The sequence below is a fragment of the Peromyscus eremicus genome, unplaced genomic scaffold (genome assembly GCF_949786415.1).
Source record: "Peromyscus eremicus unplaced genomic scaffold, PerEre_H2_v1 PerEre#2#unplaced_60, whole genome shotgun sequence".
Taxonomy (NCBI): Eukaryota; Metazoa; Chordata; class Mammalia; order Rodentia; family Cricetidae; genus Peromyscus; species Peromyscus eremicus.
The window spans coordinates 789,665-801,707 of record NW_026734303.1 but is presented as its reverse complement, the minus strand read 5'-3'; the positions used below and the strand labels follow the sequence as shown (position 1 = coordinate 801,707).

Genomic DNA, 12,043 nt, shown 5'->3' with positions numbered 1-12,043 from the left:
GAGTCTTGAAACTGTGTATACAGGACAAGAAGGATTTGTTTAATAGGGGACAGTCACATTCATCAGACATGGGAAATTAATGGCACATCTGCTGGACTACCTTCAACACCCAGCCATCTCGATGGGCCTGTGCTCCTGTGTGCTGTGGAGGTGCTGGCAACTGACTTCCTATGGCATTCTCAAGATATACTTGTTTTCTGTACATATTGCTTTGGACTTAAGAGGACACCAAATTTCTACACTGGCATAAGTCTTCAAAGCTTACAAACAGCAACAGCACAACAAGCAACAGTGGATGCCAGGCTGCCAGTTACCCCAGGTAAAGCAAGAAGGAGCACGGTGGGGGTAGTGTTGTGGTTCATGCCCTTCTCATTCACCACTGAATGAGACCCTCCCTAGGAAATAAACAGACAGCAGGGTGTGTAGATGTAACAGTCTTATTATTAAATAAGAAACACAGAGCCAAATGCAGAGTTAAAAGCCTAAGAGGTCAGAGCAGTAGCCAAGAACTGAGACTAAAACCGTCTTCTTACCCCTCACTGCCGCTGCCATCCTTCCCCTGAGAAAGAGACCTACTTCCTGTGTGTCTGTCTTTTTATTGACTTTCTGTTCTGCCTTTTAATTGGTTGTAAACCCAACCACATGACCTTCTCGTTACTACCTGTCTATACAGAACTCCAGGTCTTCTATGGTTGGTATGGAGATTAAAGGCGTGTGTCTCCATGCTGGTGGTGTCCTTGAACACACAGAGATCTGCCTGTCATGTGATCGGGATTAAGGGCGTGTGCTACCACTGCCAGACTTTTGCTATGGCTTGCTATTAGCTCTGACCCCCAGGCAACTTTATTTATTAACATACAAATAAAATCACATTTCAGCACAAATAAAATATCACCATAAGGGTGGAAGAGGAAAACTAAAACCTACTCCTTGCAGAAACCACCCAAGCAACCATAGAGCTCCCTGAGGTCTGGGACTAAAGTCATGCCACCATGTTGGATTGTGTATTTCTTTAAAAAAAAAAGAAGGAAAAAGAAGATTTATTTTATGTGTACAAAGTGTTGCCTGCATGTGTGTCTACACACCATCACACTAACATTAGTTAGATCAGGGTTATATCAAATGCAGAAGACAAAAATAATTAAATCTCAATTATAATAGAGCTAATGGGGGGCTGAAGAGATGGCTCAGTGGCTAAAAGCACTGGCTGCTCTTGCAGAAGACCCAGGTTCAGTTCCTGATGGCTCATGGCAGCCTGTAACTCCAGTTCCAGGGGCATTGTTCTGGACTTCATAGGCACCAAGCATGCACATGGCCCACAGACACACATTAGGTAAAACACTTGGACATATAAATTAAGTAAATAAAAATATGAGGCTAACAGATCTATAATTCAGGAATTTCTGTCTCAGTGGCTTTGGTTATCACTTCTCTCTCAAGACCTGCCTTCCTGACAATTCAGCCCTAATGGCTTCTACCATATCACTTAGCTCCATAGGGCATGAACTGGTAGACACAGTAGGCCAAGGTTCCCAAAGCAATCTGCACCTCACGATTACACCCTCAGCATGGTTGTCCCTAAGTGTACAGAGTTGGAAGGGTACAGGTCCAAAGCCATAGTCAAATCTATTACTGTCCTCAGTATACAACATAAGGGATTTTTGTTTTTGTTTTTCTGAGACAGGGTTTCTCTGTGTAACAGCCTGGCTGTCCTGGAACTCAATCTGTAGTCCAGGCTGGCTTTGAACTCAGAGATCTGCCTGCCTCTGCCTCCTGAGTGCTTGGGGCTGTAACTCCATAATAAGTGTCTGCCCAATGCTGAGTTCCTGCATTCCATTCCCAGTGCTGAAAAGAAAACAAAACCAAAACCCCAAAACTCTAGTGCTATGTACACAGGAGTGTGCCACCATGCCAGCCTTGTGTCTTCTAAGAGTGGCAGACATTGCATTTAGGGCTTGTTCTAATTTCCTACGATATGTGCTCTACTCTCAGTTTCTGTCAAGATCCTCATCCCAAGTAACCAAGGCTCTCAGTGGGTGTGGATACCAGCAAGCAGCCCAGACAACTTCTTGCCTGGCCAATGGTGCCCTTTATGCGGGCTCACATTGAGAGTTATGGCTAGAAGTTTCAGACTCCTGCTTTGCTCCTAGCTACATTCCTGGAACTCAATCTGTAGTCCAGGCTGGCTTTGAACTCAGAGATCTGCCTGCCTCTGCCTCCTGAGTGCTTGGGGCTGTAACTCCGTAATAAGTGTCTGCCCAATGCTGAGTTCCTGCGTTCCATTCCCAGTGCTGAAAAGAAAACAAAACCAAAACCCCAAAACTCTAGTGCTATGTACACAGGAGTGTGCCACCATGCCAGCCTTGTGTCTTCTAAGAGTGGCAGACATTGCATTTAGGGCTTGTTCTAATTTCCTACGATATGTGCTCTACTCTCAGTTTCTGTCAAGATCCTCATCCCAAGTAACCAAGGCTCTCAGTGGGTGTGGATACCACCAAGCAGCCCAGACAACTTCTTGCCTGGCCAATGGTGCCCTTTATGCGGGCTCACATTGAGAGTTATGGCTAGAAGTTTCAGACTCCTGCTTTGCTCCTAGCTACATTCCTGGAACTCAATCTGTAGTCCAGGCTGGCTTTGAACTCAGAGATCTGCCTGCCTCTGCCTCCTGAGTGCTTGGGGCTGTAACTCCGTAATAAGTGTCTGCCCAATGCTAAGTACCTGCGTTCCATTCCCAGTGCTGAAAAGAAAACAAAACCAAAACCCCAAAACTCTAGTGCAATGTATGTAGCCTGGAATGTAGCCCTTCAGCAGTGTCTGGGCTTCTAGACACCCACAGTTCTCCTGGTGTTCCATGTTAGACTTTGGCTGGAGTCCAGTCAACCCATGATGCATTCCTGGGGCCACCTACACTGTTGTTATTTTCTTTATTATTTTCAGTGCTGGGAATGGAAGCCAGGGCCTTCTGCAAGTAGCCAAGTGCAGTAGCACTAAGCCAGGCCTGTAGATCCCTTCTGGGAGATTCTAGGCAAGGGCTCCACTGGTGAACCATACTGGCACCCAGCCACTCACTGTGAGGTTTTAGGCAGGGACTCCACCCATAAGCCACACTGCCTCCACTTGGGAGAGGGAGTTCTGTGGTTGATATATTTGTACCTTAATAAACTTATCTGGGGTCAGAGAATAGAACAGCCAACACATTAGACATAGAGGCCAGAAAATGATGGCACACACACCTTTAATCCTATCACTTGGGAGGCAGAGATCCATGTGGATCTCTGTGAGTTCAAGGCCACACTGGAAACAGCCAGGCATGGTGACACACACCTTTAATCCCAGCACTTGAGATATCATGTCTTGCTTGGGAAAGACACACGCCTTTAATCCCAGGAAGTGATGGCAGGAAACAGAAAGGTATATAAGGTGTGAGGACCAGGAACTAGTGCCTTTTCAGCTTTTAGGCCTTTAGCAGCAGTTCGGCTGAGATCCATTCCGGCGAGGACTCACAAGCTTCAGTCTGCAGATTCGTGGAAACAGGATCTGATCAGGAGTTGTCGAGGAAACAATTACTCTTTGTAAGAAATCACAGTAGAAAGAAAATTTACAATATCTACGTTTATTTCCTAGTGTGTTATTAAATGGAACTTTATGTGTCATCATAACACAGTAGAAGCAGCGACGGGTCAGATAACCGTTTGTGAGGATGACACGGCATGGTAAGAACTGTACTGCAGGGGCTGTCTACACCTACCATGAGAAGAAGAGGGACGCAGCGGCCTCAGGCTATGGGACCCAGAACATCCGACTGAGCCGGGACGCCGTGAAGGACTTTGACTGCTGCTGTCTCTCACTACAGCCCTGCCATGATCCTGTGGTCACCCCAGATGGCTACCTGTATGAACGGGAGGTGATCCTGGAGTACATCCTACACCAGAAGAAAGAGATTGCCCGGCAGATGAAGGCCGATGAGAAGCAGCGAGCAGCCCGGAGGGAAGAGCAGAAACAGCTTCAGCAAGCTGCAGCCCAGGACCAAGTTCGAGGCTTCCTGGAGAAGGAGGCAGCCATCGTGAGCCGGCCCCTCAACCCCTTCATGCCCAAAGCTGCCACCTTACCCAACACAGATGGTGAGCAGCCAGGGCCCAGGGTGGGTCCCCCAGGCAAGGACAAGAACAAAGCGCTGCCCAGCTTCTGGATTCCCTCACTGACGCCTGAGGCAAAGGCCACCAAGCTGGAAAAACCATCTCGCACTGTGACCTGCCCGATGTCTGGGAAGCCTCTACGCATGTCGGACCTGATGCCAGTGCACTTCACGCAGCTGGACGACTCTGGAGACCGCGTGGGACTCATCACACACAGTGAGCGCTACGTGTGTGCTGTGACCCGAGACAGCCTGAGCAATGCCACACCATGTGCAGTGCTGTGGCCCTCTGGGGCTGTGGTCACCCTGGAGTGTGTAGAGAAACTGATCCAGAAGGACATGGTGGACCCGGTGAACGGGGATCCGCTGACAGAACGTGATATCATCGTGCTGCAGCGCGGCGGTACCCGCTTCGCAGGCTCAGGAGTGAAGCTACAGGCAGAGCTGTCTCGGCCAGTGATGCAAGCCTGAGCTGTGGCCTAATAAACCTGCCTGTGAATGGAAAAAAAAAGAAATACAATTTAATGCCAGGTGGTTGGAGAGCATGCCTCTAATCTCAACATTTGGGCGGACAGGCAGATCTCTGTGAGTTCAAGGCCAGCCTGGGCTACAGGGCGAGTTCCAGGAAAACTAGAGCTGTTGTTACACATAAGTTAAAGTTCATCAACACAGTAATGTCATTAAGAACCAGGAATGGATGTAGTCATAAGAAGATCCTGGCTTCTTCTGGACATTTGAGTTGTTCTTCTCCTCAGGAAGGGCATCTTATAAAACCTAAGGATTTCATAAGAATCTATTGGATGGATCTTAGGACTCTCCAAGATTTTCATTGCCAAAGGGCAAATACTGGAATTATCTGGAAACATAAGCTCCAGAGAACAGCAAGGACCCCATTGGTAAATAATTATCAGGAGTAGAAGTGGCCAAGATGAGAAGGTTTTAATCTTTCATTTTATCTATCTATCTATCTATCTATCTATCTATCTATCTATCTATCTATCTGTCTGTCTGTCTGTCTGTCTATCTCATCCTCTTTTTGTTTTAAGTCTAGCTACCCAGGCTGATTTCAAACTTGAGTATTTCTTTATGTGTGCTACAGTGCTTGGCACAGAATATTCCATAACCTGAAGTGTGTTTGAAACCTGTTAAATAAATCTCGTCAAAAGTGAGTACTGACATAATTCAATTCACTCTCTCTATATATAACTGAATTTACCATCACCCCCCCCCCCGTGCACCCCATGCTTACCTTGCACTGGTTGATTGGGCATCTCACATCTAAAAACATCTGAAATACAAAAATGCTATGAAATCTTAAACTGTTGATCCCAAGCATTTTATATAAGGGACATTCAGCCTGCAATCAGCATGTAATTAACAATTAACAATGGCGGTTATTTGCTGTTAGAACTCTTAATGCTCTTCACAATCACAAAGAAGGAAGGTGGTCAACTGTAACAGTTCTCATCTCACCATCTGAAATGAAAGCTGGGAGGTTGAGTGAATGCCTGAGAACAAGGCTAGCAAAGCCCTGGCTCTGGAGACCCTGCCTTGCCTCCAGGCTCTGAGTTCTGTGCCATCAATCACGCTGTGCTGCCTTCATAAGACCCAGTGACCTTGACCTCACCTTGAGTTCAAAGCATTTTTGTATACTTGCTCTAGTTAGCTCCTGGGCCTTAATGGATTCTTTGGAAAGATGCTGGATTTTTGTTTGGCCTCAGTTTCTGAATGCACCCTGCAAGTCATCTGACAAAAACATGTTTGTTTTATAGGCAAGTGTTAGTCCTGCATTATAATCTCTGTAACTAGAGTCTGGTGCTCTTTTTCATGTTTAGACATAGGTAGCTAATAACAGAGCACAACTGAGTTAAATAAATTTAGAAGCATATTTGTTACTTTTTAATCTTAACACAAAGTTAACACAGATTTTGAGTTTATAAAATATAGAAATCAACATAATTTTTATTGGCATACAGCTCCAGTAAAGCTTAAAATTCTGTGAGATAGACATAACAATATTCTCCATCAATTTTAAATTAGATTTATTATTGCTATTATTATTTCTGTGCACTTGTGTGACATGCATGCCGCAGTACATGTATAGAGGTCAGAAATCAATGTAAGGGATTGGTACTCTGCCCCCAAAAAATGTGGGTCCCAGGGACTGAATTCAGGTCATCAGGCTTGGTGACTAGTGCCTAATTTACCAGCTGAACCAAACTGTCAGCTCCTCTATCAAGTCTGAAATTCAACAATAAGGCAGAAAAACTGGCTCTGGACACCCCGCCTTGCCTCCAGGCTCTGAGTTCTGTGCCATCAATCACGCTGTGCTGGAAGTGAAATAAAATTGCAAAAGAAAAAAAAAATAAAAGCTCTTCTTCAAGAAACTGTTTGAGGACTTGTGGTGGTATTGTGTTCCCCAAAATATTGTGTACCTTAATAAACTTATCTGGGGTCAGAGGACAGACAGCCACTAGATACAGAGGCTAGAAAATGTTAGCACACACCTTTAATCCTAGCATTCCAGAGACAGAAATCCCTCTGGATCTCTGTGAGTTCAAGGCCACATTGGAAACAGCCAGGCATGGTGACTCACGCCTTTAATCCCAGAAAGCAGCCTTTAATCCCAGGGAGTGGTGGTAGAAAGCAGAAAGGTTTATAAGCTGGGAGGACCAGAAACTAGAAGCATTTGCCTGGTTAAGCATTTGCCTGGTTGAGCATTTGGCTGGTTAAGCATTCAGGCTTCTAGCAGCAGTTCAGCTGAGAGCCATTGGGATGAGGACACAGAGGCCTCCATTCTGTGGAGAAGAGACCAGCTGAGGATCCGGCGAGGTGAGAATGCTGTGGCTTGTTCTGTCTCTCTGATCTACCAGCATTCACCCCAATAACTGGCCTCGGGTTTGATTTTATTAATAAGACTCTCTAAGATTCCTGCTACAAGGACTAGCAATGCTCATTGGGGAGAGGCATTTCCAAGCAGACCAGAGAATTTATGTTCAACCCTGAAATCTCACAAGGTAGCGGGATGGAACATGTTGTACCCTGAATACCCCAAAGACCCCCATGAGACCAAAATCCAGCAAAGAGTCTTTTTATTGCTGCCAGTTAACTTGGGTCTCTCCATCCATCTGATGCAGCAGAGCAGGAGAGACCCTGAGTAGCACTCAAGCAGGGTTTTTCTAATGGTTAGGGTAGGAGATCTAGGGGAATTCCAACTCTATATCATTACAAGCTCAAGACTGGTGCTTACGTCAGGTTAGAGATGCTTGGTTTGAACTGATTGGAGAGTTGCAACTCAAAGAAAATTGCCCTATCCTCTAGCAATCTACGTTATTGTATCCATTTGACCAGCAGATCCATTTCCTCTGACAGTTAGACATCCCACTTTTTATCTGCAGGAAACTCATTCCCTATGACAGCTATGGTATACAATCTGTAACAGCAGAAAATATCTCAGAGGACATATCTGGTGCTTTGTTTATTATGCCAGTCATGTTATAGCATATCCTTTAGGTTATGGCAGGAAATGCCTGGTGTGCAGCTCCTAATTGTCTAGGGGTGAAGGGGCAGCAGATCATCTGGTGGGTTTTTTAAGAACAATTTATCCAAGGGCCTGTTGTCCCCTGTCTGACCCTTCTCTAAGATGGCTGCAACCCTGGCATCCTCTCAAAAAGACTTCCAAAGAGCTGTCCTCTTAACTCCACATGCACACCTCTCCCTATCCCACACCCCAAAGCACATAAACTAAATTAAATTAAGTAATTGGTGAAATGATAAATAAAAAAGAAAGCGAGGTGATACTGAGTACCTTTCAGCATGTCCTGCCAAGGTATGCCACTAAGCAACACACAGCACCAGCAACAGTTATTGCAAAGAGGTTCATTGGGGAATGGTGAGTGGAAGTGTGAAGGGCTGTGTGGGAGTGGGGACTTGAGAGAGACAGAATGACAAGAGGAAGAAGAGATGCAAGAGAGAAAAGAAGAGGCAAGAGAGGAGAAGCAAAGAGATGTGAAAAAGGCAGAGATGGAAAGGGAGTGAGCTGTGCCTGGCGGGCATTTTTAAGGCTGCACGTGTGGCAGAGCTGAGGGTGGAAAGAACCCGATGAAAAGTGATGACGTAACTGCTGTGGTGGCAGCAGCAGATGCAGGCTGCTGCGGCGTGGCAGAAACTAACAATTGGGGTGTGCATCAAACACTGCCTCCTGCCTCTGCCTCCCTAATGCTAGGACTAAAGACATGCACCACCACACCTCATGATATGGATTGTTTTTTATGTCTAAATAGGAGCTGATGAAAACATTTTCATATCTTTGTTCCTCAATCATCTTCATTGTTTCTATTTTCCGCATGGTCCATATCATGGTAAAGTAACCATAGGTATATACCATAGGACCTTCTGATTACAAAATAGAAGGAGATAATAAAAGTGTTATAAATATGGGGGAGGGTTGTTTTTGTAATGAGGAGCAAACAATGAATGAGAACTATGAAGTATATCCCATCAAACTCATTTTTTTCCCCTGTGGTTTGACTCCATTTCTTTTGCTACAACCATTAAAATAGCTCCACACTACCACTTTAAGAATTTTGACAAGTATATACACATTCACATTTTTTTTATCATTAATTGGCTTTAGCATTTTTGTTTCATTACTGCTCTAGGCTATAACATTTGGGTAGGTTTTAGAATTTTTTTTAACTTAGGCAGCAGATAAAATCAGCAAACTTGCTGGATTCACTGTGGACACAGTGAGTGCTTGCAGGGGTTTTCTCGGTGCAGCCTGCCCTGTGTGGATGCTGCTGCACGTGGAAGCTATTTCCCAGAAGGAAATATGTTTGGTTTTCACAAGCCAAAGGTGCACTGAAGAACAGAGGACTGCTGTATCTGCAGAGCTAAGTCTTCCAGCTCTTGGTTCATGGACAGTAAACATTACAAAAAGGATTTTCAGAGCTATTTGGGTTGCACATGACATCTGCAGTGTCTGTGTGTTGTTTGTGGAAAGATGGAAGAAGTTGCCAGCTGATCCAGAAAAACAAAGCAAAACAAAAAACAAAAACAAAATAACAACAAAAAACCAACAAAACTGGAATCATGTGGTAGATGCAAGGGCAGGACCCAGTCTAAAGACAACATTTAAAACAAAAAAAAGTGAGAACTCTAACTGGAAACAGGATGAAAAGCAATCACATGAGTAAACTGTGGAAGGAATTTAAACACCACAATCCTGATGCTCACAGCACCTCAAGTGCCTCTCCAGCCCAGTCTCTGCTTCAGTAACCAGTCAGATCAAGGCTCAGATACAGAGATGGCTTCCAGCTCTAAGAGGACTCCAGTTTTTCCTTTTTAGATATTACCTACTGGAAAAGACAGAAAATACATTGTGGGATCATCTTTAAGGGCAGTTTTGGTGAAGTTCTCATTGACACCCATCTCTTTAAGCCTTGCTGCAGCAGAAAGAAAGCAGCTGCTGAGAAGCCTGAGGAAGAGGGGCAGGCACCTCTGCCCATCTCCACTCAGGAGTAGTTATTGAGGTTCAGTAGAAGGGAACAAAGATTGGTTTCAACTTTGAAAAGACCACAAAGCAACAAACTGACCTCCTATTTTTAACTTGGATACCTACTATTCTGCCAAAAGACATTTTATATAACAGTTTTAATGTGTTACCCATTCCCCATCCAACAAACTCAGAAGCCAGTATCTAGCTTACTGCAAGAAAAAAAGTGTACATGATACTTAAGATGCTGAGTATTTCATTGGAAAGTGGAATGCTGTTGTAAAGTACTCTTTAAGTTTTTTTTGCTTGTTTAATACCCCCAAATGAATATAATTAGGGGATTTCAGGGCACAGAGGTGCGATTGTTCTATGATAAACCACATGTAGTTTAGTCTTTCTGTGGAAAGGTTGTAGTTGAGGCATTTTAAAATGTCTGGCTACACTTATTTTTCCTCATGATAATTTGTCATAATTCAGAAGCATGACCTGCCTCTAGAGACAGTTAAAAATTCTGGAGTGCTTCAGCATTACCAAACTTCTGATGATTCAGACCATTAGTACTGACTATTAAGCAGGGGAGACTGAGATTTCTCCAAATAGCTTGGAGGAGGAAGCAATTTCTGAACACACAGGTAGCATCGTGTCACTTCCCTTCATCTTAATATTTGATAAGAAGACTTTATGTGAATCTTCTAAAACAGAACCAGAGCTCCCTCATGGGAAGGTAAGCCTGTAGGATGGGCAAGGTCCTATATGAATAGTATCAAAATATCACCATACAGTAGAGAACACGCGGTTAGAAACCACTTATTAGAATGTGTAAGTCCTGGGGATGCATTGGGCATAGCTGATGCTGCTTGAGGCACATTTTTTAGAGAACTTGCAGTGTATAAATAATTGACATTGCTGCTACATGACTGTATGGGACTCACTGATATCCGTATGATTCAGTTCTAGCTCTGGATTTCCTCAGTTGACCTTTGTGGAGATTTTATCTATAGAGTAGCCCTTTGCCTTGTCTTGACCTTATTAGGATTTGGGCTTTTGTTGCTTTTCTCCCACTATTTAAAGTAGGCTAAAGAGAAGACTTGTATATTGAGATTAAGTTGGTTAGTTGAGTTGGTTTCTTGGAGTTGGGCTTCTGAACATCCAGGTAGCTGAATGAAATGCCTCACATTAAGATCTCAGAGAGGGTTTCTCCGTAGAACGCTCCTGAAGCTGTCCAATGGCTTCTTCTCAAAATTCAGGAAAATACAATACTGCCATGTCAGACATCTCTTAGAGGGAAGGGTACATGCTGCCTTAGTATTCTGTCACTCATGATTATTTTTGAAAACTGGATTTTTAAAGTCTGTTAGTGTTTCACAACAAGGAGAGCCACAGTTTATGACAACCTGTAGTTTTATAGTTTTACCTTGTGTGCTTCTTTCTTTTGAGAAAAACCTACCTAGTACAAGCCACCATATGCACAGAGTGCCCAATGATTGAGCATCTCTATTTCTGCATTTATATATTTATTATTAGACCTCAACTGCAGTCTTCTCCCACTCAACTCTCTGCCTGTAAACTTACTGTATTTAGGCATGCACTTTGTATTAATATACTAACTCTACAAATATGTCTTATACTTTTTATACTCTTGGATAGTTATTATCAAAACCATTACTGTAGGATATTGAATAAATTTAGTTTTATTAGAAAAAAATAAAGTAAACAAACTTGATATTTGATGCCAAAGTAGGATACTGAATTCTGATGTAGCCTGAGAAAAATCTAGAGATAATATTTAAAAGTAAAAGCAGATGAAGTAGCCGGGTGGTGGTGGCACGTGCCTTTAATCCCAGCACTCGGGAGGCAGAGCCAGGCAGATCTCTGTGAGTTCGAGGCCAGCCTGGGCTACCAAGTGAGTTCCAAGAAAGGCTCAAAGCTACTCTGAGATACCCTGTCTTGAAAAAAAATGTAGATGAAGCTTTTCATCTGCCACGTAGCATTAAGTTAGTTGGTAATACTCACCTATTTTACTTTTATGTATACTTGTGTGTGAATGTTCTGCTTGCATGTATATCTGAGTACCAGAGGCATGCTTGGTACAGAGGTCAGAAGTCATTGGGTCCTCTGGAATTAGAATTTCAGATGGATATGAGCCCCCTTATGTGTGCTGGGAACCAAACCCAAGTGCTCTTAACTACTGAACCATCTCCCCAAGCCCCAAACTCATACTTCTTAAATTTAGCAGATGGAATTGGTATTCTGAGTAACCTATCTGAGACAGCCTTATGGAATTTTATCAAATGTTTTGTGTCATAAACCAACGGGAATCACCATTTCAGAGACTGGAATGAATCCTTCAGGCTTTGTTCACAATATTTCTAATGGAAGCAGATGACAGTGCCAGAGCAGGTCATTACTCTACA

At 43.7% G+C, this 12,043-nt stretch overlaps 1 protein-coding gene and 1 pseudogene across 1 annotated transcript; both read left to right on the top strand.

Moving 5' to 3' along the window:
- The first annotated feature begins 3,686 nt into the window (after window positions 1–3,686).
- Window positions 3,687–4,606, top strand: LOC131901239 (nitric oxide synthase-interacting protein-like). Its single transcript, XM_059252464.1, has one exon. The coding sequence runs from the start codon at window positions 3,701–3,703 to the stop codon at window positions 4,604–4,606; it is 906 nt and encodes a 301-aa protein (XP_059108447.1). The 5' UTR covers window positions 3,687–3,700.
- Window positions 4,607–8,933: 4,327 nt separating this feature from the next.
- Window positions 8,934–9,658, top strand: LOC131901242 (SIN3-HDAC complex-associated factor-like; annotated as a pseudogene).
- Window positions 9,659–12,043: the final 2,385 nt, after the last annotated feature.